The 27983-nt window shown below is 52.7% G+C and overlaps 1 protein-coding gene across 1 annotated transcript; it reads left to right on the top strand.

Annotated features, from left to right (window-relative positions):
* The first annotated feature begins 1181 nt into the window (after positions 1–1181).
* GINS3 (GINS complex subunit 3) lies at positions 1182–7760 on the top strand. Its single transcript, XM_054200503.1, has 3 exons — positions 1182–1434; positions 1988–2221; positions 4779–7760. The coding sequence occupies exons 1-3, from the start codon at positions 1261–1263 to the stop codon at positions 5007–5009; spliced, it is 639 nt and encodes a 212-aa protein (XP_054056478.1). The 5' UTR covers positions 1182–1260; the 3' UTR covers positions 5010–7760.
* The last annotated feature ends 20223 nt before the right edge of the window (positions 7761–27983 follow it).

Raw genomic sequence — 27983 nt, 5'->3', positions numbered from 1 at the left:
GCAGAACAAAGACAGAAATATTTACTAGATTATTAAAATGTCATTTTACAGATCACCCTACATAGAAAGGGTAATGCTTTCGGCATATACAGTTTAGGGAACAGCAACAAAACTAACGTGATGAAAAATGAACGAATTTTGAAACAGCAAAACAATAAGGAAAAAAACCCAAACAACAGAAGGCCAGGTTCTAATATGAAAATTCAGATAAAAATGGGGGTAACCACACTTTTTACACTTACACAATCAAACCCAGAATTTAGCACAGGGCATTTGATTCTCCCACCAAAATATGACTTTATTACTTATTTTATAGCACTAAAATAAATTACTTTGAGATGTAGCCTCCCTTTGAAATCTACAGTGTACATAGCTCATTAATACTGACTTCTGACTACCCAGCGCAGCCACGGCTGCCACTCTCATCTACCCCACAAGATGACCCGTGCCTTTAATTGCCAAAAAGAAATCATGGGGATAACTAACCACACAAACAGCACTCGCATGGCTTTCCACAGAGCTAACTGGTAAGTTCAGACTCCTGTATTTAAGCCGCAGGGCAACCCCTTGGCCTGCCAGAATAGCCTCGGAGGGGCCAGACGTGGCAGCGGGCCAGCCCTGGTGGCCATCCGGAGCGTCCTGCTGGGGAATGGGGGCTTTTGTCACCCAGCCACGACCTGGGCACGCCGCTGTCAGGGAGCACCGCTGCAAATTCAGCCTGGTGCCTGTATTTAACAGAGATACGCCTTCGAGACGGCCCTTTTGCGGAGGTCTGCCTGAAAGGCTGAGGGGGAATGGGGGCCGCAGGGAACTGCTCGGGGCCCGATCTGAAAGCAAGCCGGCGCCCTGCCACAGCCGGCCCCTGCTACAAAGGCTGTTGGCGGTGGACACCCGCCGACGCGCTGACTGGGGGCCACGCCGGCGGGACAGGACAAGGCCGCATCGGGCCCGGGGCTCGGCTGCTCGCTGACGAAGGCTGAGGCCTGGCCTCCCCCGGGCGCAGCTCGGCAGCGCGCCCGCCCGGGCCCTGGGGCCGCCGGGCGGCAGGACCGCCCAGGCCGCTGCGCTGCCGGGGGTACCGCGGACACGTGTGCCGGTGCGGCTATGAGGGACAGCCCCGGCGGCAGGGCAGCGCCGCGCCGGGAAAGCCCCGCAGCGCACGGGCAGCGCCACGGCGCATGCGCGGCGGCGAGAGGCGCTTGAGTGGCTGCGCGGGAGCCCGGCGGCGCTCGAGTCGTTGCGGTGCTCGTTCGCCCGGCCATGTGCGAGGCGTATTTCCCCGTGGGCCCCGGCCTGGGCCTGGAGGAGAATTTCCTGTCACTGGACGACATCCTGATGTCGCAGGAGAAGCTGCCGGGCCGCGCCGAGAGCGCCCTGCCGCGCCTGGCCTTCGCGCTGGGCCAGGGGGCCGGCACCGGCGACTCCATCCCCGAGGTAAACGGCGGGGGGGGGGGGAGGAGGAAAACACTACAACTCCCAGCAGCCACCGCGCGGGTTGGCCCGGCGCGGGCGGGCGCGGCGGCGGCGCAGGGGGTGCTGGGAGCTGTAGGCGCGCGTCCCCTCCCGCGGCGTCCGGGGCCGTGGGGGGCTGCCGCGGCCCGCACCGTCCCTTGCCCGTCCCGGGCCCCAGCCGGCACCTCGGTTTTGGGATCACGGCAAGGAAATTTATACTTCTGGCTGCTTTTGTAAAAGTTATTTTTACTTTTATTGCATGCATTTTGCATGGCTTTTTTTTTTTTCTTCCGGTATTTAATAATCTGACGATTATTAGATTATGCAACAGCAATAAACACTTTCAGAGCGTTGCAGTAATAATGAGTGCCTCTAAAACGTGTCTGGTTTATCCTGCTATTACAGTAGGCTGTTCTGAAAACAAAATTGACTTTTTTGTAGCACTGGATTTTCATTAATAAAGTTCACTGTCTTTGGGCTTGATTTACATCTATTTTTGTGGTGAGGACAACTTCCGTTTTTTTCATTCATGCAGGGATCAAAGCTGGAAGTACCTCTGTGGCTTGCTAAAGGTCTACATGACAGCAAAAGAAGAATAATTTCTGTGGAACTGCCAAAGATTTACAAGGAAGCCTGGAGGACAGTGTTCAGCGCTGATGCTAATGTAGTTGATCTACATAAAATGGGGCCATACTATTACGGGTTTGGCTCCCAGCTCCTGAATTTTGACAATCCAGAGAATCCTGAGATAGCTCAGACTATCCTGCAGGCAAGTATCTGAACTAAATCTTGTAATTTGTTTTTACTTTTTTCCGTCTGGCTCTTGTTCTGAGCTGCTCAGCAGTCTTCGGGGAAAATATCCTGTTTTAATCCAAACGACTTCTGTATTGAATATGGATTTCTAGATCAGATGACCCTTTTGGCGGCTGCACAGTCTAGGGGTGGAAGCCTCAAGTATGCATCCAGGAGTGTGATTTTTAGCTTGGAGTTTCCACACTGTAAATATGGTATTTCATAAAATCCTGTGAAACAGGACTAGAGGAGATGGAAGATTATTTAATTACGCATGTGCTGCGGGGCAGAATTAATTCACCATCTATTACTTAAATTTTTCTACCCTGTTTTTAAAGCTCTGTAACGAGGAGACTTCCCACTGCTCTGGGCAGTCTGTTTCAGTGCTTCGCCATCCTGATCTTAGAAGGTTTCCTCTAATGTCTAAACTAAAGCTCCTTTACAGCAGTGCAAGCTCTGTTCTGTTTGTCTCATGCAAAGTAAATGCTGAGGACAGATTATTCTCCTCCTTCCTGCAGCAGGCCCAATTTGTTTGGTATCTCTTTCTGGGTCCTGCTTTCTGACCTCTGATTGTAGTTGTTGTGCACTGCTAGTATCTTTCCAGTTGATCTGCATCCACTGTGACATGCAGTGCCCTCAACAGCGTGCGGCCGCCTGCCCAGGACTTGCCCTGATGATAACAAAAAGATTACTCTGTGAATATTGTACGCCACGATGTTCTTTGCTCATTGTGGTGCAGCGTCTTGTTTTTCACGGTAGAGTGACATAGATACGCATTCAGTTTGTTTTCAAACCACCTGTTTGTTTTCACACCAACTTTGTCGGGATCATTATGAATTAAGAGTTCTGCTCCCCAGCATGCCTGCGGTCATCCCTCCTCCTTCTCCTGCATGTTATTTGCTAATTTAATAAGCGTGACTTCTGTTCCTTTAGTAAACTTGTTAATTTATATTTCAAACAGTACTCGGTTCCGGATAGACCCCTGCTGAACTTCACTCTTTCCCTCTCTTCCCTCCTGACAGGAGCGATGGATAATTGTCTTTACCAACCACCTACGGGTGGTTTAGCTGAATCTTGCAAGAACGCCCCATGACAGATCCCTATCTGCTGCTTTTCCTCCCTTTGTAAGACTTAGCATCCTGCCACAATAGGAGGCTAGGCTGGTCTTGCAGAGTTTGTTCTTGGCAAGTCCCTGTTGGCTGTTGCTCTTCTCTCTATTTTCTTGCAGAAGTTTATGTATAGTTTATTTGTTCCAGTATGTTTCCAGGAATTGATACTGATGGATTGATAATTCCCTGGCTCTTCCTTCCTCCCTCTCCATCTACCCTTTCTCTTTTAAAAGAGAGGTACCATCTTTGCCAGTTTCCGGACTTCTGCGCTCCTTGAGCTTTTAAAGATAACCACTAACAGCTCTCATCACGAGATTTCTTCAGCCAGCTCTCTAAGTAGTCTGGGATGATTGCTATTCTTTTTTTTTTTTTTTTTTTTTTTTTCTTTATTTCTCCATTTGATAAATGAAGGCTGATGCAGAGAGGCTTTAAAGCACTGCTGCTTTCTTGGCGTTGTCCACTGAAAGCTTGCTTTCTGCATTGAGGAGGTGACCACACCTTTCCTTGTCTTTTCTCTTTCTGCTAATGGACATCTTAGGAAAAAAGCCACATCAGCACGCATCACTTGTTGACAGAAAGATCAAAGCACACAAGGTGTGCTTTCTCTTTATTAAAAGCAAACAAGGAGGGAGTTGTGCTGACTTAAACAAAAACACCAAAAAACCCACTCTCCCAAATATTCAGGAACTATAAATGTATAACTATGTGGTGACAAAGCCAAAATTATTAATTTATAATGCATTTATTCTAGAAGTAAATCTCTAAAACACTACAGTTCTAGTAATCGGCTTCTGAAATAACAAAGTACAGTTTTCAAAGAATTTTGACCTCTTTGGTTTTTTTTTTTTATTCCCAAAAGCAAAAGTAAGGGGGGAAATAAAAATCCTTAAATGTGTCTTGTTGCTTAGCTTTTTAAAATGCTATTTATTAGTTGTAGATTTGTTTTTTTCTATTTTTTTCATGGTTAAGTGTTTTTTTAGCATACTGAGTGCTTTACAGTGGCGGTTTGGCTTAACTTCCAGGCCGTGCACCGGCTGCAGCCTGCATGTTACTGCAGCAGCTGCTGTGGCATGAGATTTGTTCCACCCGCTCTAAGGCAACGGTTGCTTGTGAAGTGAGGTGGAATAGAGCATATTTGTGTTGTACCCTGTGGTCTTCTCAAGCCTGTCATTAGGAAGCGGCCAAAATCTAATTCTCTGCTTGCTTCCCATCCGGTGTACCACGCACTCGCTCTCCCAGCTCAGGCAGGAGATGGTTTGTCTTTGTGTCCAAGGCTAAGAAGTGCTACGCTGTTCGCAGACACTTGGCTAGTTGTGAACTACAGCTTACACCTTTGGCTTTTTGGTCTCGACAGCTCAGACCTCTAGAATGTGAGCTGAAGAAGCCCCTGTGTTACCTGTCACTAATGCTGCTTATCTTCTTTAGACATTTATTAGCCGTTTTCGTCGTATCATGGACTCCTCTCAGAATGCCTATAATGAAGACACATCAGCGCTGGTGGCTCGGCTGGATGAATTGGAACGAGCCTTATTTCGAGCTGGCCAGAAGGGGCTGAATGACTTCCAGTGCTGGGAAAAGGGACAGGCTTCTCAAATCACAGCATCCAGTCTGGTCCAGAATTACGGGAAAAGAAAGTTCACAGATATGGATGGTTGAAAACCTGAAGAACGTGCGGCTACAGCTGGGGACACCGAGGGATTTAGAGTCTGTCTGTCACAGGAGAGGAAGATGAATCAGCTTAGGGGAAGGACAGGCTCCCTGTTCATTAATGGGAATTCTTCTGTGTAACATCTTCGGATTAGACTAGTGCAAATTTTAAAGGCAGGTGGCAAAGATATAAAAAATAGATGACATCCCATCACTGGATAGCTCTACAGCTTACTCATACGACTCCTGAGGATTTGCAGTTAAAGTGTTTGCTAGGTGGCTGAAAGGGTATGAAAGGATTTTCTAAAAGGGTAATTAATATTTATTATTCTTTATCTTCCAAACCGATACAATTACAATACCAGATCTGTTTGGAAAAAAGTGTAATTCTAAGTATTTCATCTTGTCCTTCCCATTCCAACCTCCTGGGAACGGCTGCTTCCAGGTTTCCTGTTCTTTGGAGAACCTCAATGATGTGAACAAAAAAAAAGGTGGTACAAACTGCATTGAGTTTTCCCCATTTCTTTTACGCTGAGGTGGAATAGGTACTTTTTGTGAGGCAGGAACGTTTTTCTTTGCTGACTTTTGTACACAGTGCCCCAGAGAAAAATCCCTCTTTTAGCCCATGTAGCAAGTGAAGTGGCTGTGCAGGTCTCACGTGCCACCTCATCCTCTCTCTCCCTTTCAGCCCTTGTGGGCTTGATGCTGCATGGGGTAGAGAACATTCTCATTTGATGCGAGTGGCTTTTGTGATGATGTGTCTTTATGACAGGTGTTAAGCTCCTCTGCTTTCTTACAGAGAAGGCAACAAAGAGTTAGTCCGGACCAGATCAGAAGCAGCAACTTTAATGGAAACTCTACCCCATTATCAACCTTTGAGCCATCTGTTTTCCCATGAAAAATTCTGAGTACAAAATTTGGTTAGTAGGAGGGACAGAGCAAGTGAACTGAGTTTCCTTCCTTCTGATCCATCTAAATGATCCTAGCAAATTGATCCTAGTAGATGTCCTACTGGAGCTGGAACTTGCTAAACAGCACAGTGATTATCGTCCTGTGTGGATGCCCTTAAACGTAGATGATCTGAAGTCCCGTTGGATTGGAGACAGAGAACAGGTGGTTATCTCTGTAGGACTTAGTTCCTGCAGTCATCAGGATGGTCATCCTTTGGAAGCAGGTGTTAGAGGTCTTATGGATGCTTGTAAGCGTTTGTAGAAGGTGGACCTTGCAGAGCACCTAAGTGGAGGAGCCCAGAGGGTGATGATACTGAGCGCTTCCTCTTCTGTGGGAATCACTGGGAGGTGACGGGAAGATCCGAATCATGGAGGAGTTATTACTGGACTTGTGGATGCACTTGGATATCGGATACTTCAAACTGGAAACCTCAAGTACAAAGGGTGCATGGCCATTACTTGGCTGGAGGTGGTGAGAGGGGACAGCGTGCTGGCTTCTTCAGACCTTGGCATCTCCGCCTCCTGCCACAGGAGACTAATTGGAAGCTGTGCCTGACAAAGCGTTTAAAGTGTGTGCCAGATCAAATGCTGCTACACTTAATGGCACGTAGTAGCCTGTGCATTTTCATGAAGCTTTTGTCTGTTGTCCATTTCTGGATTTTTATGTTGAATAAATATTTTGTAAGGGAAGACTCGTAATGCAAAAGGTCTGTTGTTAATTGCCGTGCAGCAAAGAAATTAATGATCGAGTGGAAAGCACGAGTCTTGACAAAACTGTGGCCATGATAGATAATGCAGCCCTGCTTGTATTGTTCCCCTTGTAGGGAACACCATTGGGAGCTACATTTGTGCAGTCACACGAGTGTAGAAGTAGTTCCTGTCTGACTTCGCCCATGTGGGCGATAGCTGTTGGCTCGAATTGTGGGAGAGACGCTGCCAACCAATCAGTAAGCTGCTGATTTTCTGAATTTCATTTTTATGAATCACAGGATGGATGGAGGTGATTCTGTGTTGCCTGGGCTTTGTGGCAGCGTAGTGGGTAGCGGGTGGAAGTCAGCGCTCTCTGTGTGCATATGCTGCTGCTCCAAGCACTGTAGCGCAGACTTCGCGCAGCGTTGTCAAAGCTGCGTTCAGTGCTTCAGCTGCCAGAGGAGCAAGCCCATCTGCGATGAGACGCATTTTTGAATTGGAAAGATTATTTTAATGAGATGGGGGCTTTGAGATCTAGTTGGTTTACAACCAAAATCACTAGTTCATCAGTTTCTGGACTGGTTTTGGTGACTATCCAGACTCATTTGCCTACGTTTGTAAGAACGTTTTTCTTCTTCTCTACTGCTGAGTGCAAAATCCAAGCAGAGGGTTGCTCATTTGCCAACACTTTGTGCAGCTACTTTCAGAGTGGGGAGGAAAAAAATCCCTGAAGTAGTCCTCAGTGTCACTGGCTTTTTGTAAGGAGGCAACGTCACTTTTAGTATCCCTGAGTGTTTAGGAATAAACACCAGTAAGACCTTTTAAAAATCTGATCCTGTAACTTTAAATTACAGCCTTTGGTTGTATTTGGTACAGATTTGGTATTCTGTTGATTTTTTTTTTGGTTTTTGTTTTTTTTTTTCCTTGTTGGCTGGAATGTTTTTGGTTTTTTTGTTTTCTGTCCAGAAATACAACAAAAGAGTGCTCTGTACTTTTTTAAACAGACTGTTCTTTATGATTGCACTGCAGCAAGCTGTAAGTTAGAGAAGTTTGAACATGTGTATTTTCAGAATGGCACAATAAATCATCATTACAGAACTAGACAAAAGAGGTCTGAAAAGGACTTCCAAGTGTCACTTCTCCCCACTTCCATCAGCTTTTGAACTGGAGGACTACTGATGTTTATGGGAAAGCACTCCATAGACACATTTTACAGTATTGCCACAATGGTTTTCATTGCAATCAATTTTGAAATGTTGATTAGTTCTATGTTCACATAAGAATAGCTATTTAGGTTTTTATGGCCTGTTTTTTTGAAAAGAGGTATGAGCTGACTTGGCCCAGCCCTTCCCCTAAAGCGAGGAGCTGGACTCAATGATCCTTACAGGTCGCTTCCAACTTGAGATATTCTGTGATTAGCCCCGTCTAACCCATCTCAGGATGATTGTCCAGCCAGGCCTTTAGAAGCTGCCTCTGCAGGAGAACCCACAGTCTCGCTAGGTAGTGTGCTCCCGTGCCTGACTGCAATGTGCAACGAACAAAGTTGGAGCTGCGCATTCACTGACACCGCAGAAGACAACAGTCAGTCGAGCTTCCCAAGTTGGAATGGTTAGTGAAACTGAAACATTTTCTTCACCTAAGTTTTACATGAACTTCTCGTAAAACTCTCAGCTCCGCTTGTTTATCTCTTCTGTGTTATTTTTTAAGCAGGTGAGGCAGCTGGAGAGGTTTAACCCCCAGTTAAATGCAAATAGTTTTGCAACCAGCACATACACACTTTCTCACCTATCTAACCCTTTCACAAAACATTCATATTTCTTCCTTAGTCTCCTTTGCTCTAAACAATGTCTTAGTTTGTCCTCTGGCATTGGTTTATTTTTGGTCGGTAGAATGAAGCAGTTGATTGCTTCTGCCAGCCTGGAAGCAATAGGTGGTGTCATTTGGACGAAGAGCAACCAGGAGGAGCGGCAGCAAGAAGCGTTTTGAGAACTGACCTACTATAACACCAGATGTTATTTTTATGAGAGAAACAGTGGTACTAACTGAGGTAAGATCGCAAGGCTTTCTGATCTTGATCAGTGATTTTTCTACCTGGTTTTTGGTGACCGGCTATTACAAGAGCTTCATTCAAAATTTTAATTAAACCAGCTACTTAACAGAGATGCGATGTAATCGTCAGAGGCGCAATGTGAATGCTTTCTTCATGTAGAGCTGCTTCTGTTCCCGGATGTGCTTTTTATAAAACACATTGTCTGGTAGCACAGCATATGGCTCAGGAGCTTGTGGTTTTATTTAAAAAACACAATTCATCTAGTGCTGCCTCTGCCTGGCAGGAGGCAACTCAAAGCTGTTCCTTGCCTCAGGTTCCTTTTCTGACAAAGGAAGGTAACACTCCCTCATCAAGAGTGTGTTTTGTCCTCTGGATTGTAGGCAGCGTCTTTGTTACAGCAAATATGCCAGCCAGATTTTCCCAGCTGTGCTGCATCTGCCAGAGCTTAGATGCTTATTTGATAAGTGCTTGTCAGAGCTAAAAGATTCCCCTTTTCAGAAATCACTGTGGTTTCCATGGTCAGTCTGATCAGAAACCCTTACTGCTAAGCTTCTTCAAGACTGCCATATATCTGATAAATTATAAGATAAGTGCTTTTCCCACCCTCCGCCCTTCTCTCATACCTGAACAGCTGCTTGGTCCTGCAGAAGGTGGCTGAGTGGGCAGTTCTAAGCCCAACATTTCTCCCGTTTTCCTGATCTTACCGGCTCAGAAGTGCTTTCACTATAGTTGACGGCAGCCTAAGCGCTAAGTGCTGAGTAGAATTGTTGGTGGGACTTTGGTGCAAAAACTGGTGGAAGGATAGCAGATTGCCCTGATTTCATCATGTCACACGAGTGAGTGGTGGGGGAAGACCATGCACGCTTCCAGCTTATGTATGATGGTTTTGCTTTGCAAGAACTGGCTTTGGGAGTTGAACTCTAGTGGGTGTAACGTGCTTTTCTTTTTTTTGTGCTGACAAGACAATGTGATTCAAGTCTGGGGCAAGCAGGTGCTGCTTTTGAAAGAAGCTGTGCCAGTTTGTGCTTCCCTTGAACATGTCTTCTGGGTCAATCTGAGTACTTCCCTTGAGCTGTATCTTCTACTGCAGTGTTGCTAACTGAGAGATGCTTCTTATTTCTAGGCCCAGAGGGCTTTTGGGAACAGCCTGATGGCTTTTGTTCTGCAACTAAACCTGACAGTGGTGTCAGCAGGACCTTGAGGATGGTGTGAACCTGTTAACATCATGAGTACGTTGCTACAGACAGGATGCCAACCTACTGTGGCTGGGTTAGAGCTGAACATACATGTTCATAGAATCATAGGATCATTTAGGTTGGAAAAGACCCTTGGGATCATTGAGTCCAACCATCAACTCCACTCTACAAAGTTCTCCCTTACACCATATCCCTTAACACCACATCTAAACGAGTCTTAAACACATTCAGGGATGGTGACTCCACCACCTCCCTGGGCAGCCTATTCCAGTGTCTGACCACTCTTTCTGTGAAGAATTTTTTCCTAATGTCCCGTCTAAACCTACCTAGTTGCAGCTTGCAGCCATTCCCTCTTGTTCTGTCGCTAATTACCTGTGAGAAGAGACCAGCACCAACCTCTCTACAATGTCCTTTCCAGTAGTTGTAGAGAGTGATGAGGTCTCCCCTCAGCCTCCTCTTCCTCAAACTAAACAGTCCCAGCTCCTTCAATCGCTCCTCGTAAGATTTCTTCTCCAGGCCCTTCACCAGCTTTGTTGCCCTCCTCTGCACTCGCTCCAGCACCTCGATATCTCTCTCGTATTGAGGTGCCCAAAACTGGACGCAGTACTCAAGGTGCGGCCTCACCAGTGCTGAGTACAGGGGGACAATCACCTCCCCACTTCTGCTGGTCACACTATTTCTAATACAAGCCAGGATGCCATTGGCTTTCTTGGCCACCTGGGCACACTGCTGGCTCATATTCAGCCGCTTGTCAGTTAGAACCCCCAGGTCCTTTTCTGCCAGGCAGCTCTCCAGCCACACTTCCCCAAGCCTGTAGCGATGTTACTAGTGTATTGAATTTTTACCTAGTTTATTGTGTCCTCTGACCCTACGTGCGCAAATCAATCTCTTCAGCACTAAGATATTTCTGTAATGAATCGGGGTCAATGAAGCAGGAAGCTTCGTAGTGCGCTCTCTGCTCAAACAATATTGTCATCTCAGCCTACGTTAGATACACGGTCGGGTTGGAGCTTTGTATCCTGCTGGTGTCGTGCAGTTTTAGAGACACCATCTTGTTCCTTCTCTGCCAGAGTCTGCGGTAACCTCCCTGCTGCTGGCTGAAATGCACATGGTGGGGCTTTCCTAGTAGTTCCTCTGCGAGTTTGAAACGATGACCGCAGGAAGGCCCCTGGGAGGACCTGTGCATGCACAGCTTCTCAGCAGCCAGGAGAGGGGGCACTGAGCTTAAGGCGCTGTTTTTGCGCAGGTCCTGCTGTAACTGCTTCCAGTTGTAGGTGGTGAGAATCCTCTTTGGCCTACGAGATCAAACTAGGTGTCCAAGTGACTTGCTGTTGTATCTGCCAGGCGCAAACACAAGTCAAGTTAGAGTCAAAGCGGAGTTCAGGTCGCGCTACCTTGTGCTAGGTTTGAGCGTACAAGAAGAGTGGATGTCACGGTTGGCAGAGGCAATGAAAATGAAGTACCACTGATTGCTGCGTAAGGAGGGAAGTGGTGAGAAAGCTGCCAAGAAAGAGTGGCAGAGGAGGAGATGGACAGACACTTGCCTGTGCCACTTCAGTCGATATCCCAAGCAACGCTACAACCCCAAGCAACGCTACAGGCTTGGGGCAGAGTGGCTGGAAAGCTGCCCAGCAGAAAAGGACCTGGGGGTGCTGGTGGACAGCCAGCTTAACATGAGCCAGCAGTGTGCCCAGGTGGCCAAGAAGGCCAACAGCATTCTGGCTTGTATCAGGAACAGCGTGGCCAGCAGGAGTAGGGAAGTGATGGTGCCTCTGTACTCAGCACTGGTGAGGCCTCACCTCGAGTGCTGTGTTCAGTTCTGGGCCCCTCTGTACAAGAGGGACATTGAAGTGCTGGAGCGTGTCCAGAGGAGAGCTACCAGGCTGGTGAGGGGTCTGGAGACCAGGTAATATGAGGAGAGGCTGAGGGAACTGGGCATGCTTAGCTTGGAGAAGAGGAGGCTGAGGGGAGACCTCATTGCCCTCTACAACTACCTGAAAGGAGGTTGTAGAGAGGTGGGTGTTGGCCTCTTCTCCCAAGTGAATAATGACAGGACCAGAGGAAATGGTCTGAAGTTGCGGCAGGGGAGGTTTAGATTAGATGTTAGGAAGAATTAGTTTACTGCAAGAGTGGTCAGGCACTGGAACAGGCTGCGCAGGGAGGTGGTTGAGTCACCATCCCTAGAGGTATTTAAGAAACATCTAGATTTGGTACTTCAGGGCATGCTTTGATGGGCAGAGATTGTAGGTTGTTGGTTTTTGGGTTTTTTTGGTTTTTGTTGTTTTTTTGTGTGTGTGTATGGTTGGACTCGATGATCTCAAAGGCCCTTTCCAACCGCGAAGATTCTATGATTCTATGATATGAGACGTGCTGAGCACGCAGCGTGCTGGGTACTACTGGAGCGGGTGCAGGACTTGCTTGGTGCTGGGGTGGTCCTGCGGCACAGCGGTAGGCTGGGAGGTAGTTGGCGCCCTGGCTTCTTGCTGCCTTCTCACAAAGACCTGCTCGCTTATTCCTCCCATTGGAAAGCCTGAGAAGTGGAGTTAGGATTGAGCGTGTGTTTAAAGGCTGTGATTCACAGAGATTGGAAAGGGAAGAGACCAGCAGGTTGTCCGCACGTCTGCTCTCTGTCTGCCAGCCCGAGCCCAGTGCTCAACACGTACCATCTAGAAATTCAAAGCCCTTCTGCCAGGGACAAATTTGACATCCTGTGGGCCCTGGCTGCGGTGGATAGAGCTGTGGCTGTTCTCATTTCTATAATACGCCCTCATGAATTTTTTCGGACAACGAGAGGCAGGGAGAAGAAGTAAAGTTGTATCTGCCCTCTTACCCCCACCACTTGTTTGAGGGAGCTCTCCTAGCTGCCAAGGAGCAAGAAAAGCAGCCTTGGAGAAGTTGCCACCCGTGGTAGCTGTGGAAGCATCTGGCCATGGGAGCAGCGTGCCTGGGAAGGCAGCCGGCCCCAAGGAGTAAGGCAGGGGTTGGAAGCCACAGTGGTCCCTTTGGGTCTGCTTGGGCAGGAGGTGAGAGGAGCAGTATCCAGAGGCTCTCAGGAAGCAGATCAGCGTTCAGTGGGGTCCTCCTTCATTTGAAGGAGTCCCAAAGTGCCTCCACTTTACACCGTAAAGAGTGTAACATCTCAGGGAATAAACTGCAGGCCCATTTCCAGGCTGTGCATCGTTGCATGGTTTGTCTGAGACCAAAGGCTGGGGCAAAGAGAGCTGGAGATGAGAGCTGGGGTGAGGAGGTAAAGGGCAGGAGGAAGAGGAGGAGGTGGCAGGAGCTTGAGGGGAGCTCAGGGAGTGAAAGAGAACCCAGAAGGGGCTTGAGACAAGAGGGAAGAGGAAAACAGTGGGCTTCTACCTCCCCCAGGCACTATTTCCATTGAGTACACTTAATGGATTTTGGTTCACAGAGGAAATTGCTCCTGGGAACCTCTTCTTCCCTGGGCGGGAGGGCTGGCTGGGCTTCCTGCGCAGGTGCCAAGCGTGCCGGGAGCTGGGCAGAGCTGACCCCTCTCCGCTGCTCTTGGGGGGGGTTGCATGCAGGAGTGGGCAAAGAACAGCGCGCTGCCGCTGCCGGGCCGCTCCTCGGCTCTTGTGGAAAATTACAAAGCCCCCAAAAAGCCAAGGCATTTGTTCTGGTTTTCGAAACACTTCATTAATGTCATTGACAATACCAGCAGGTTTCTGAGATTAGCACGCTTCTATTTTTGAAGAGTTATTTCTCATGGCAGGCTGCCAAGCAGTGCCAGCGGCCTTAGTATCCTTCCTATCTGGATTGGCCAGACAAACTGTGGTCTCTCGCCCTTCATTAGCCTCTGGTGGAGCCGTATAGCTGCAGCTCTTTGCTGTGCTGCCCCGCACCTTGGGGGAAACGCACCTTCTTGAGGTTTTCCAGCTAGCCCTGTGGCAAGGCAGAAACCCCTTGTGTTTTAAGATGGAATCCGTGTTTCCTCTAGGTGCTGGTTTGCTGGCAAGGCACAGGCTGAGCAGGGTTTGGGGTGCAAGGAGCGTGTGGGGACATAGACGGAGTTTGCAGAGTGCAGTGTGTACAGCCTGGGGGTGCTCTCTGGCTGTGACGGGGTCTAGGTGCGGAGTTTCAGGCGCAGCTTCTCAGGGGAACGGCACGCCGTGCTGATGGAGCAGGTGAGGGATGTGGCTGCCTCGGTGCACGTTCCTGGGCAGGGCCACAGCTGCAGCACCGCATCCCACAGTGGCATGGCAGGAGTCACGGAGAAAGCAGCTGGCGTTCCCTGGGGGAAGGTGAGGTCGCTCTGCTCGTCAGCTCAGCCTCCTGGGAAACACAAACCTTGGGGCCTGCTTCTCCCCAGCTCCAGCTGGAAGGTGTAGGAGTACAGCAGCACCCCAGGACCAAACCCGTTTCATGCTGGTACTCTCTCCTACGTGTGTCTTTAATGCCTGATGTTGTGACACCAGAGCTGTGCTTCAGTCGTGGCACTCGGATGCATTGCAGACTGCTTTTGCCCCTGTTCCAGGCTCAGGTTCTTGTTGACAACTACTCATTAAAAGTGTTTTACTTTCAATTAGCCTATGAAATGGAGGGGGAACCCCAAGGGTGAAGATTGCTTTAAAGCTTGGAAGCCATCTTCTGTTTGTGCTGGGATCCTGTGAGATCACAGAAAAATAGTTTCGCCATAAGAAATCCCAGTTTGCCTTACCCCAGCCTTATCCCCCTCCAGGTTTCTCTGTGCCTAGAAATGGGCAGTGGTAAGGAGATGCCTCATGAAGGTTGTCGTGGTGCTGTTCCATCTTATTCTGATGCTGTGATGCAAAAAAATTTGGCAAAAAGCAAATGGAGGTTGCAAAAGCCCGACCTGCGCTTGCAGCTTGTGTGGCATATCAGGCTGGGCCTGTCTCTGGCTGTCCTGTTGGTCCCTCAAGGGCTCCAGATTCTTGCTAGGTAAAGCAGAAGCACGAGGAGGATTATTAGATATTCACAAGTCCATGGGCCCCGATGGGATGTACCCAAGAGTGCTGAGGGAGCTGGCAGAAGTCATTGCTGGGCCGCTCTCCATCATCTTTGAAAGGTCACGGAGAACAGGCGAGGTGCCTGAGGACTGGAGGAAAGCCAACTCACTCCAGTCTTCAAAAAAGGCAAGAAGGAGGAGCCAGGGAACTACAGGCTGGTCAGCCTCACCTCCATACCTGGAAAGATGATGGAACAGCTCGTTCTGGGCATCATCTCAAGGCATGTGGAGGAAAAGAAAGCTATCAGAAGTACTCAACATGGATTCACCAAGGGGAAATCATGTCTGACTAATCTGATAGCCTTCTATGATGGCATGACTGGATGGATAGATGAGGGGACGGCGGTAGATGTGGTCTACCTTGACTTAAGCAAGGCGTTCGACACGGTCTCCCACAGCATCCTCATAGGGAAGCTTAGGAGGAGTGGGCTTGATGAATGGACAGTAAGGTGGATAGATAACTGGTTGAAAGACAGAGCTCAGAGGGTGGTGATTAGGGGCACAGAGTCTACCTGGAGGTCAGTGACAAGTGGTGTTCCCCAGGGGTCAGTACTGGGTCCAGTCCTCTTCAATATATTCATCAATGACCTGGATGAGGGGACAGAGTGCACCCTCAGCAAGTTTGCTGATGACACAAAGCTGGGGGGGGGTGGCTGGCACACTGGAAGGCTGCGCTGCCGTACAGAGAGACCTGGGCAGGTTGGAGAGTTGGGTGGAGAGAAACCTTATGAAATTCAACAAGGGCAAGTGGAGGGTGCTGCATCTGGGGAGGAATAGCCCCATGCACCAGGACAGGCTAGGGGCTGACCTGCTGGAGAGCAGCTCTGTGGAAAGAGGCCTGGGAGTCCTGGTGGACAACAGGATGACCATGAGCCAGCAATGTGCCCTTGTGGCCAAGAAGGCCGATGGCATCCTGGGGGGCATCAAGAAGAGTGTGGCCAGCAGGTGGAGGGAGGTCATCCTCCCCCTCTGCTCTGCCTTGGGGAGGCCGCATCTGGAGCACTGTGTCCAGTTCTGGGCTGCCCGGTTCAAGAAGGACAGGGAACTGCTGGAGAGGGGACAGCAAAGGGCTACCAAGATGATTAGGGGACTCAAACACCCCTCTTGTGAAGAAAGGCTGAGGGATTTGGGTCTTTTCAGTCTGGAAAAAAGACGGCTGAGGGGGGATCTTATCAACGCTTATAAACACTTAAAGGGTGGGTGTCAGGAGGATGGGGTCAGGCTCTTTTCAGTGGTGCCCGGGGACAGGACAACGGGGAACGGGCCCAAACTTGAACATGGGAAGTTCCACCTAAACACGAGGAGGAACTTCTTTCCTTTGGGGGTGGCAGAGCCCTGGCACAGGCTGCCCAGAGAGGTGGTGGAGTCTCCGTCTCTGGAGACACTCCAACCCCGCCTGGATGCGTTCCTGTGCCACCTGCTGTGGGTGACCCTGCTCTGGCAGTGGGGTTGGACGGGATGATCTCCAGAGGTCCCTTCCAACCCTATGATTCTATGATTATGACAAACTCTCAAAACCAGGAGATTTTTGCTGGACATAGAAGGCAAATTTTTTCCTGACTTCAGATCAAGAAGCTGCCAACTGCTTAGGATGCAGTGTGGCCTTTTTTTTTTCCAGGCATTAGAGCAAAAGGGGAGTGAGGAGGTGACACAACAACATAGTCCTGTAGCTGGGGGGCTTTGCCGCGATGCGCTTGGGAGGAAGCAGTAAAGCAGGTACAGAAATCAAGGCACCATCAAAACAATCCTTAAATGTGCCCGTTTGTCTTGCGGCAGCGCGGGGGTATCTTGGCGGGTGGGCTGCCATCACAGCAATGGTTTAAGATGAGTTTCTTGCCTTTGCCTCGCTTACCAATACAAGATTTGCAGTTTATTTAGGTGTTTAATCGACACCTGGGAGAGTGGGATCCCGCGGCCCAGTTCCTAAGTGCGTTCCATGCCCGTGGGTGGCTGAACGGCCACTTTTTCTGCTGGGGTGTAGCTCTGTGGCTGGGGTCAGGGAGCAAAGGGTTCGTGGGCTTGTCAGGGAAGCCATGCACGGGCCCTGGTCATCATCATGCCGGGGTCACAGCCTTTGCAAAGGCTTCCAGAGGAGAGTCCCCCCTCACTTGTGCTGGTGGAGACCCAAGGCGTGCTGGTGCAGCAGAGAGCCGAGGCAAGTGACGCCTGTGTTTTCCCGGGCAGGGCTGTACTCCGTTGTGCTGCCTCTGTGATTCTGGGCTGGCTGCAGTGAAACCGGGCAGGGTTACTCCAAGTTTGCACTAAATCAGCAGGGTTTATTGCAATCGTGGTGGATTTACCAAGCCCTGCCTGGAGGCTGAGCTGTGATTTTTCCTTTCAGTTTGGCCTCTCGGGTGCACAAATGCAGCTCTAGCCGCCCGGCTGTGAGTCCATCCCACGCTGACGCAGGCAGAATGGGGTGAAGGGATTATCACCTCCCTAGATGGCCAGGTCTTGTCAGGGCTATGCTGCTCCCCTGATGAGCACTGCTCTGGATTTACACCAGCGTCCTCCAAGGGAGGCCCTTCCTGTGCAGCCCTGGGCGTGCGGTGGCATTTAACCCCTGAGCATCTCCGCAAAGCGATCCCGCCCTCACCCCCAGAGCCCCCTCAGTCCTGGCTGGCCAGGCGGCGCCCAGCACCTTGGGGCTTCACCTGAGTCAGCGGGGCAGGATGGCATGGGGAAATGAAAATCACTCCAAATCGGGCCTTGGGAACAGCATCTGCTTTGTGGCAGAGACCAATTTAATCTCCTTAACCGTCGCCTCAATCGTATAATCAGCAGGATGCTAATTAATTGAGAGGCACTGAAATGACAGACGCTGAGATCCCTCCTGGCTTTACATGGAGCCCTTTTGGGTTCGGCAGTTGTAGCTGGCTGCTTTCTCAACGAGCCGTCTGCCTTGGGGGATGAAGCCCTGCGTGGGGGTCACTGGTCACCCTGCGGCTGCCCATCCCTCTCTGATGGCTCTGGTGAGACGATGCCACATCTGTGCGCTGCTGGGGAGCCACCCACATCAGCCTCATCCTGCTCCTGGGTCTCGTCCAAGGGAGCCAGCAGAAGGGTGGCTGCAACCCACCAGACCCCTCACCCTGCCACTCCCCTGCCCCTCTGGCCTGGAGCCGGCCCCTCGCCTCTACGCTGAAAGCCCACGAGCTCATTAAGCCCAGCATGTTAATTGGCTGCAACAGCTCATTTTGTTATCTTGCAGTTAGTTATTGATGGGGTGCATGTGACTGGATTCACAGCAAAGGTCAGTGCCAGGCTGGGCCGGAGCCCCTTGTCTGGTCCACCCCAGGACGCGGCGTGGGGCTCCAGGAGCTCTGCCAGGACCAGCTGTAAAGCGGCGGTACAGTCGCACAGCCAGCAGCAACAGGATGTCGAGGATGATTTTACCCCAGGGATGTGTGACGCCCTGCTGCGGGAGGATGTGGAGGCTGGAAGAGAAGTGGGTTTGAATGGGTGTTCAGTACCTGCTGGCAAAAACTACATTTTCCAGGGCTGTTTGACACGAGGATTGGAGTTAAAGCCTCCGAGCTGGGAGGGTGCACCGGCCAGGACAGCACCTGGTATTCAGCCATCCCTAAACCAGTTTGGTGATTTCATCTTAGTTTTTTCTTATGCTTCTACTATAAGGGACAGGGCTATAAAGGGCTGGAGCGGACGAGCGGGCAGGGATGCTGGGTTGGTGCTCCCATACATGCACCCCAGCAGTTCTCCTGGTGCCAGGTGGGGTCCAGGCTGCTCTTCATGGGAAGCCACTGAAATTTGGTGCCTCCAGCTTGGGTGGGCATGGTAGGGGCTGGAGAGGCAGCAGTTTGGCCACCCAGAGGGGCTGGACCAGCAGGCAGGCAGACTGGCAGCTGTGTGCAGGGCAGGGGGTCATGTTCAATTCCCCACCCTTACCCAAGTGTCTGCACTTTCATCCTGGCTAAAAGTTGGGTGCCTTGAGAAAAGAGCTCTATGAATGTTGGCTCCTGCTTCCCATTGTTGGCGAGTCAGGGTGTCCTCGAAGCCCCCCCGTCTCCAGACAGGCACAGGGAGTTTGATGGAGGCTGCTGTGTGAAGAAGCAATGAGGGACTGTGAGGACACGTTGGTGGGTTTTGGTTAAAAGCTCCAAAATCCGGGCTGAGGCGCTCAAACATACCGAATGTGCCTTTCCAAGGAAATGGAGAGCTGCGAGAGGAAAGTTTATGGTCCTCCAGTGAGCCATGAGCTGCGGGAGGAAGGACTGAAGACCTGCCTCTGGGGTGGAGAGGGCTGTGTTGCAAAGGGGTGATGCTAAGAGTTAACCCATGCTGTCTTGGGACAGCATGTGATGGTGCCTTTGGCCAACCCTCTGCCTTTCTCCCCCTCCTCCCCCCATCCGTGGCCCAAATGCAGCGCAACAAGAGAGCGCATTAGCGAAAAGCGGGATGAAATCGTTAGGATTGATGGATCCCCCCCCAGAGCTAGAGGTATTGATCAGCTGCGGGCCAAGGAGAAGGTCAGGGGCAGAGCTGGCGGGGCGCAGGCAAGGGGAGCTGAGTGTTTGGCTGCTCCTGTAAGGGCTCTTGGGATAAGCAAGGAGGACGGGCTGCAGGGGGCTGCTTGGGCCCCTCCAGATGCCTTCTCCTGCCTGGGTGAGGGCTGACTGCACTGGAGCCCCTCCTGTGTGTGCTGCTCTGCCCCCCTGCATTCCCCTCCTGACCAGGCCCCCCGGCAGGGAAGCTGATGCCTGGAAAACCCCAGATGTGTTGTTCCCTGTGCTCCAGACTCCTCTCTTTTCATGACTGTGACCCTAGGGAGCCCCCAGCCCTTGGGGCAGAGCTGGGTCCACTCCTGTGAGCCTCCTCCACGGAAGCACGGGGATTTCTCTCCCTGGCTGGTTTTGCCCCAAGCTTTGCTGTCCCTCCTGTGTGACAGCCCTTCCTTGGCTCTGCCACCCATGCAGGAGCCTGGGCCAAGGCCCCGGCCTGGCTCCATCTTGGATGTGCTGATGAGGTCCTGGGAGCTTGGGCAGCGCAAACGGTGGGCTTGGCTCGCCTGGATCAATTTCTGCCTGCACAAGCAAAGGAGTGCCAAAGCCACCCAGGGCTGCCTTGGACTCCCTGAGAGCCCCACCACGGGACTCCCTGAGAGCCTCCCCCTGGGACGTCTATATCGGGACAGGCTTGGGTTTGAGCTTCCAGGGGAAGGTAAGGACGGGCAACTTTGGTCCATCGCAATGGGTGCCGCATAATTGAAAATGATGATTAATGCTGCTTTTGAGAACGTGCCAGTCTCTGGCCTTGGGAGGAGAGAGACCCTGCTGTCTCTGCTCTGTCTCATGCCTGTCAGCTTGCTAAATGCGTCCACACACACGCAGTCACTCTCCAAACAGCTCAGCTCAGCTCTGCTGACAGGTATTTATTTAAAGCCTGGCTTGGCTTGGAAAAGGGGCTGTCGCAGCAGTGGCCCGGCAGTGCTGCCTCCTGCTCCCGCGGCCGGGAGGAGGCAGGGAGGGATGGCGGGGGCTGCTCAGGAGAGGTGGGCAGGAGGTTGGCCTGTGGGCCCAAAGAGCTTGGCAGCTCAGGAGGTCACAGAGGGGCTGTGGGTGGGCTCTTGCAGGTGAGGACCTGGGAAATAGCACCGCCAGAAGCATTGTCTCCTGGTGGTGGGAGATCTCTTCATGCACCATGCCCTGTTCCTATCTGTCTCTCCTGGTGCCTCTCTAAATGTTTTGAGGCACCTCTTGTCCAAAGTAGCACATTTGCTGGTGCTAAGACACCTTGACGCCATATAAAGCATCCCTCATTTTGCGCCTTTGAGTGCCTTTCTCTGTTTGTCCCCGGTGCAGCTCCGAGGGGTGCTAGGGGGGCACACTGCAGTGGGGCTGGAGGTTGCACCCGCTTTGGTGCCTGCAAAACCCAAGGCAGATGGATGAACCTTTCTGTGGTTTATGCGTATTTTGATCAAGGTTCTGGTACTCCCGGAGGTGGTTTGAGACTTTGAGATGGAGACTCTTGGATGCTCAGCTCCTCCCTGGCCGCAGTGGGCTCCCTGGAGCCCAGAGCAGCAGGGGGATCCCCTTAGCACCCATGTCTTCAGCCTCCTCCCCGCTCCTCCTGGGACAAGCTGTTCCCAGGGCAGTCAAGAGGGTGTTTGTATCCACACTCCCTGCCACATGCAGCATCTGATCCCCGCCTGCTCTGGAAAGCCACACGCTGTCCCCTCTGCATGCAGGCAGGAGTGTGAGTGACCACCAGCTCCAGAGGGACCCTGGCATCCTCTGCCTGGCTCTGCAGCAGCGAGGGCAAGTGCTGGAGGGATGCCTGGTCCCATCTGCCCCGCTGGGCTGCTGGAGGAGGAGGAGGAGGGCCTGCTTTTCCACCTTCTGCTCACTTAGGAGCGGGAGCATCTCCCTCTGGCTCTCCAGACCCACCAAGCGCAATGCCTAAGCTGAGATCAGAGTTGAGCAGCTTCATCACAAGGAGAAGGGAGTTCGAGGCGGCACGGTGCTGCACGCAGCCTGCGGGCACACTGAGCTCCAGAGCCGGATCCCTCCCTCTGTAAATCAGCTTTGCTTTGCCATGCTCAGCTGATTGGTGCAGCTGATGGACCCAGACCTTCAACTCCAGGCAGAGGTGCCTGTGCAGAGGGAGCTTTGGAAATGGCTGACGGCAAAGCCCCCAGGACTGCCTTGTTTCTGGCCCAGGAGTGCAGCTGAGCCATGGGAATTTTTCTTTGCGGGTTGCTGGGCTTTTTTTTTTCCCTGGCTTTTGCACAAAATCCTCCCATTTCCCTGAGGCAGAGGGGCTTGTGAGCACAGGGAGGAGCAGGGCTCGGAGGAGCACCCGTCCTTCAGAAGGCCGCCCGAGTGGGTGGCTCGAGCAGCAAAAAGGGTGGGGGGAGACTTAGGGTCTGAATGAACACAGAGACTTGAATGGGGCCCAGCCCTGTTAGAGGGAGGTAGGAGAACATCTCGTTAGGGCAGAGCCAGGATGGAAAAGTACTGGGTAGCCCCGCGTTGGGAGGGCAGGAGGCAGCACAGGGGCTGGCGGCTCGCCAGCCCCAGCACACGCTTTGTGCCGCGGTAGGGGAGCAGACAGGGCACCGCGCATCTCTGCCCTGTGCCAGGTCACGGAGGCGACGCTCCCAGTCCTGGGCCCCTGGGCTGGGTTCCAGGGAGAGGATGCTGGGCTCCCTGCAGGATTGCATCTTCCCTGGCAGCTTCAGGGCAATGTGTGGTGTTAGGCTGGAGATTGGCTGGCTGGCTCCTGCCCGTTGCTGCCGGCAGCCCGAGCCATGGGCTTGTCATGGGCAGCGCCACGCTGCAGCCTCCCCTTGTTCTGCACGAAGCCCTGCGGTTCTGGGGGGGACCAACCCCACCTGGGACCAACCTGGGGGCCCTGGGCAGGGTTTGAGGGGTCTCTCTTGAGGTGCCCAAGGTGTGATTGCCCTGCTGTCATTCTGGCCCTGATTATTTTGGAGCCAGCAAGCCGTGGGCCTTTTGCTGCCCTGCAGACGCAGGGCTGGGGCAGATCATGCCTGCCCCAATGGGATGCAGGATGGGGCCCATCACCAACTGCCAGTGCTCCAGCACCGCTGCTTGAGCCCAAGCCAGCCCTGTAGCCCCCTTGCTACGGCCATGGCTCCACAGCACGTGGTCCCATGCCCATGGAGCAGCTCTGCCTGGCAGACACCTCTGCCTCCGCACAAGCCTGTCCCCACAGCCACCGAGGTCACCCTGTCACTGCTTTGTGTGCACTTCTGGTTTCTGAGAGATGGCTCCTGGGCATTTTTGGAAATAGGCCCTTGGGATATGTGTCACCAACCGCTAATTCTCCTTGTTTCTCCCCATTTTGAACAGCTTGACCAGAACAGCTCATCAAAACTCCAGGGTTGAGCAGGGCAGGGCCAGCAGCCACATGCTCCATACAATGTCTTTATTTAAGGGCAGCAATAAAAACATCACACTCGCGCACAACAAAGGCTAAATTTAGCTTTGACTCCTCTGCGCATCGTCACTGGGGTGCGTGTGCCTCGGGGTGGTGCCTAATCCCCGTGAAACCCTTCAATACAGGCGCATCAGCCGTGCCAATCCCCTGCCCGACCAATGCGGGCAGCCAGCACATCTCCTCCTGCCCCCCAAACTAGCCCTGTGCACAGGGCAGGATGCACCCTGGAGCTGTCGGCCGTGCGTCAGACCCTGCCCTACCTCACAGCTTTGTTCAGATCTCTGCTTCCCTTGCTAGTCGTCTCTACGGTCGCTCTCTGCTGGCGATGGCTGTGTGCTCCATCCATCACCAGCTGTTCTCCACCGGACGGGTCCTTGTGGCGCCGCCAGCACCGTGTGCTCCAGGGGGAAGGGTGGCCGAGGGGTGCGGAACTACCTGCAGTGGGGTTGGGGGTCCCAGCTCGCCTCTGCCAGGTCAACATGGCGCTATGGTCCTTGCAACGGCAGCTTTGGGGAGGAATAGGAGCATTTTTGTTAGATGGGGGAAATGAAAGGTCCCAGGGCCTCGTGTCCTGCCACCTCCTCTCTGCCAGCAGCGGCATTCCTGGGTTCAGCAGTTCTGGCACCTCTGCCTCTCCACCTGAAGGCATGGCTGCTGAGGATCCTGGCTAGGAGGGCTAGAAGGGCAGCCCATTGCTCTCAAAGTGGTGTTGTTCCAGAGAGGTGACTCTTGGAGAGGGAGGGGGGGCCATGCTGGGAGCTGAGCTTTCACTGGGGTTTTGCTCTGGAGCCCCAGCAGCATCTTCATCTCAGCTCCGTTTTCCAACAGATCCTGCCAGAAGACCTCCTACAAGGAGATGCGCGAAACCTTCACGTGGATGTTTCTGGTTCGCGGTGGCTTAACAGCCCCTCCCGTGCTCCCCATGCTGCTGCCATTGGCAGTGCCGTGGAAAATTACTCGGCACTGCTGGCGGAGGGGAAGGAGGGGGCTGCAGAATGACGCTGGCCGGGGTGTGTCCTTGGGAAACACACCAAAAAGCCGGTGTGGGGGGGTCCAGCTCCCGGCCAGGGGGCTTAAAATAGCATCTCCTGCTGCCTGGCTCAGCCCCCTCCACTCACCATGACGGAGGACGGAGGCTGCCTGGGGATGAGGGGGTGAATAGCCCCGGGACGGCACACTCTGCTCCGGCCCACCAAGCCTGCAGCATCAGGGCGGAGGATCGGGTCTGGCAAGCAGCGCAGACCTTCCGTCAGCCTTTCTGCGCCACTTCTGACCCAGCTCACCCCACAGCACCCAATTTCTTCCTCCCACTTCTGGCTCCCATCCTGCTGGGGTGGACTCCTGGCACACCGTGGCATGGATGAGGTGGCTCCCAGGCTGCTCAGGCTTTGTGAGAGCGCTGCCAGGAATCCCCGTTGCTGCTGGGGAGGCCAGCAGCTGGCTGCCAGCACAGGTGGAGATCCCAGCCCTGAGCAGCACAGGGGGACGGCTCACTGTGGGATGTACTCAGAGCTCGGTTTGTCCCCTCAGACCCAGTGGCTTTGGTGGATGGAGATTCAGGGTGTTGGCCTGGTGGCCACCCTGAGCTTGTGTTGACCACCATGCAACTGCTCTCATATGTGTGGCGGCATAAAGAAGGTGGGAATCTGGCCCCAGTCCCAGAAGACCATAGCAAAGCCCAGTTGGGAGAGACCAAGGGGTTCAGCTGTGGCAGCGCTTCGTAGATACTCCTCTTTGGGCGGGCCCTGGGCACTGGGGAACATCCCCTGTGCTTGCCATATCCCTAACAAGATCCCCCTTCTTTGGTGCAAGGGACACGACATCCCTCAGACAGCTGCAGCCCAACTTTCAACGTCATCACCAACACCTCCAGGCAGAGGGCTCCTTGGGTCCTCAGGAAGTGCCGGTGCCACAGCAGCACCTGGAAATGAGTATTGGGGTGTGTGACTAAATACCGGGAGATGACACAAGTCTGCGAGCGGCATCCCTAAACCCCCGGCAAGGTCCTGGGGAGTCCCTGTCTGGGGCCGTGACCTCCCTGGTGCCACCGCTGGAGCTGAGCCTCTGTTCGACTGGCTTAGTGTCGCATGGCTGAGCTAAAAGCACAGGGAAAGCCACATGGAAAATGCTACAGTGACCTATGGCAAAAGCGCAATGAAAAATAATGTGGAAAAATCCGTGCTGTAAAATTCCCTTGCTTCCCTTTAATCATGTGATTCAGGGTGTGGATGGCTCTGTGTGCAGGTAATTTCTGAACCCCCACAAGGGGTGACACCCCAGTCCCACCAGCTTAGAGCACAGAGAGTTTGTGCTCTTCCCGAGCCTAATTAATTGTGCAATTATTTCAGCCACATGGTCCTGCTCCTTTGGCAAGGTAGCCATCTAAAAGCTGTTATTTGATAAAGTTGGACTTCACGCGGAGAAGATAAATCGCCAGTGTGAAAAACCATTTATTGCTGTAAAAATCCCTGGCAATTGGAGGAGGAGGAGGAGGTTTAAATTTGCTCAACATCAGGAAGATCTGAATCTGACCCTACCTCATCTCTGACCAGTTCAGAGGAAACCTCTTGGCTACTGGACCCACAGAAGAGGGTGGAAGGCAGCCCTGAAGGCAGGGAAGATCTGACCCCATTGAAGTGCTGAGTGCTGGGCTGGCTCCTGGTTGAGGGATTAAGGGGTCCCTGTGCTCCCTGACATCCCGGGTATTTTCTCCCTTTGAAGCGAGAAGACAAACACAGCCTGGATGCAGAACTCCTGGTGACTCAGCGGGCGACGCTAAAATCAGCTGAAAACTGGTTGCCATCCAAAAAGCCTGTGACAAGCTGTTAAAACATGTACCGGGGATGGAGATGAATGTCTGTATTAGCAGACATTCCTCTAGCCCCTCAAGAGATGTTTTTAGGATGAGCCGCCTGTGGCCCCTCTCAAGGCACCCCATGGCCCAGCAGTGGAAGGTGCCGTGAAGCACAGGGGTACGGTGGCCACCACGGCTGGCTGAGGGATGATGAGGCTGAGGTCTGGAATGCCTGGTTCAGGCCAGGTGCTGAGAGCAGCCTGTAGGCATCTGCTGCCATCCTAGGAATTTGGAGCTGGGGGCAAAGTTGGATCTCTGTATGAGGGTGGTGCTGTCAAGACCCTGGTTTGACCCCCTTGAGATGCCAACACTGCTCCCAAGGCCCATGGCTGGTGGCTACAGGGACCACCAAGAAATCCCTTTCCAGGGCCAGCCTAGGTCTGCTGCTGGCTGGTCCCCAGGATCTCCAGGGCAGAGGTTGTCTCCGAGATCCCAGCACCCAAATCCTGATCCTCTTACAGGTCTTGCGTGGACCCCTCTTGGTGTAGGAGAACCTGAGCCTCATGCATCCTGCAAGAAACCTTGGCTTTCCGAAGCTGACAAGTAAATAGCGCTGAAACGCAGGATGAAGCAGCATCAGGCCCTGACTCATGCACGCCATCTCTGCAATGGAGATACGAAATCTTTTGCCCGGACTCTCCTGGCAGAAATGCCCAGCAGGGAAGGAGAGCAAGTAATAGCCTGGACACCAGACCAGACCACAGCCCTACCTCTGGGGAGCAGCCCGAGTCCTCCCAGGTGAGCATCACATGGGGCTGGGTTTGACCAAGCCCACGGAGGGGAGGTGATGGGGTCCTCTGCAGTTTCCCCATGGGGATGTTTCGGTAAGGGCCAGTTTTGAGTGGCATGTCCTGTGCGGTTGCCTCAGGCAACTTGGGAGTGGAGGCTGTTACATCCCTAACTGTGGAAAAAATTAATTAAAGCAATACCAAAGTACAGGGGAAGGAACAGCGGCAGGATGGGCTTGCCCAGCTGAGAGGGAAGTGGTGATCAGCCCTTGCTTTAGGGGCAGGCTGGGACCCTCTGTCCTCACTCGACCAGCTGTCCCAATTCAGGACACAGCCATGCTTCATACCCTGCCACCTTGGGAGCCCCTGGCTCCTTTAGAAACCCGGGCACCATTACAAGGGCAGTGGACAAACCTCCGCGGACTGGCTGCCCTGCAGAGCTGTTGGCCCCTGATGATGCAGGATCACAGCCAGGGCGGAGGGAGGCACCACCAGCATCTGTGCCTCACACAGAAGATGAGGGTCCTGCATCTTCCCCACTGTGAGACTGTTTGTCTCCAGCCCCCATCCCCCACTCCCATGGCAGCGTTCACAGCCGCTGGTTTTGACGGACCCAAACAGCCACCCCCCAGTGTCCTGCTCTACTCCAAACAGCTGCCGCCCTATGCTCCCAGCATCAATATGTGGGGGGTCATTACCACCTCAGCCATGGCCTCTACTCCTGGGTGATCCTTCAGACACCATGGCTATCACCATCCTCATTCCCTGGCACCCCCAGACCATCATGGCCCTGCTGTGGGGACCCTCATTGCACAGGTCCCCCTTATCCTGGGACCACCCGGACCCCTTGACCATGACCATCCTATGCTCAGGGGAACATGCACGCCCATGCTCCAGAGGACCGCCAGGTCCCTTGTCATCCTTATTCTTGTTCCTGGATACTCTCACGCCCTTTGGCCTTCATGGCCTCACTCCCGGGGCTCCCTCGTCCCCTTGGCCATAGCGGCTCTGTTCCAGGTATCAGTTTTGCACAGGTTCCCTCTTGTCCTAGGATCCTCCCCAGGCACCTTGATCATCACCATCCCCTGCTCTTGGGGACACCCAGGCCCCCTGGTCCCATACGTGAGACACACCAAGGCTCCCACTGTCCCCTGCTCCTGGGACCCCACAACGACAGGGACCACCATTGGCCATTATGGTCCAGCTCTGGGACCTCCATGATTCCCTACAGTCCCACCCCCAATGGCAATGCTTCATCTCCTGTGTACCTGCCATTGCTCCACCTCCCATGTAACCCCCTGCTCCATCTCTCCAGACCCTCTCTTTGGGTCTGGAGCACAAGTCTGGTGAGGAGCAGCCGAGGGAGCTGGGGGTGTTCAGCCTGGAGAAAAGGAGGCTGAGGGGAAACCTTCTCACTCTCTGCAACTCCCTGAAAGGAGGGGGTAGCCAGGTGGGGTCGGTCTCTTCTCCCAAGGAACAGGCGATGGGACAAGAGGAAACGGCCTCAAGTTGCGCCAGGGGAGGTTTAGGATGGAAGTTAGGAAAAATTTTTACACTGAAAGGGTTATTAAGCATCGGAACAGGCTGCCCAGGGAAGGGGTTGAG

The sequence above is a fragment of the Rissa tridactyla genome, chromosome 4, assembly GCF_028500815.1.
Source record: "Rissa tridactyla isolate bRisTri1 chromosome 4, bRisTri1.patW.cur.20221130, whole genome shotgun sequence".
In the NCBI taxonomy this organism is placed as follows: domain Eukaryota; kingdom Metazoa; phylum Chordata; class Aves; order Charadriiformes; family Laridae; genus Rissa; species Rissa tridactyla.
This window is presented reverse-complemented; position numbering and strand designations above follow the sequence as displayed.

Bases quoted from the DNA above. Each gene is read 5' to 3' on its own strand.
- GINS3 (XM_054200503.1), top strand. From the start codon at position 1,261: ATGTGCGAGGCGTATTTCCCCGTGGGCCCCGGCCTGGGCCTGGAGGAG. The intron at 1,435-1,987 runs GTAAACGGCGGG...TCATTCATGCAG, and splicing joins CCGGCGACTCCATCCCCGAG to GGATCAAAGCTGGAAGTACC. The intron at 2,222-4,778 runs GCAAGTATCTGA...TATCTTCTTTAG, and splicing joins TAGCTCAGACTATCCTGCAG to ACATTTATTAGCCGTTTTCG.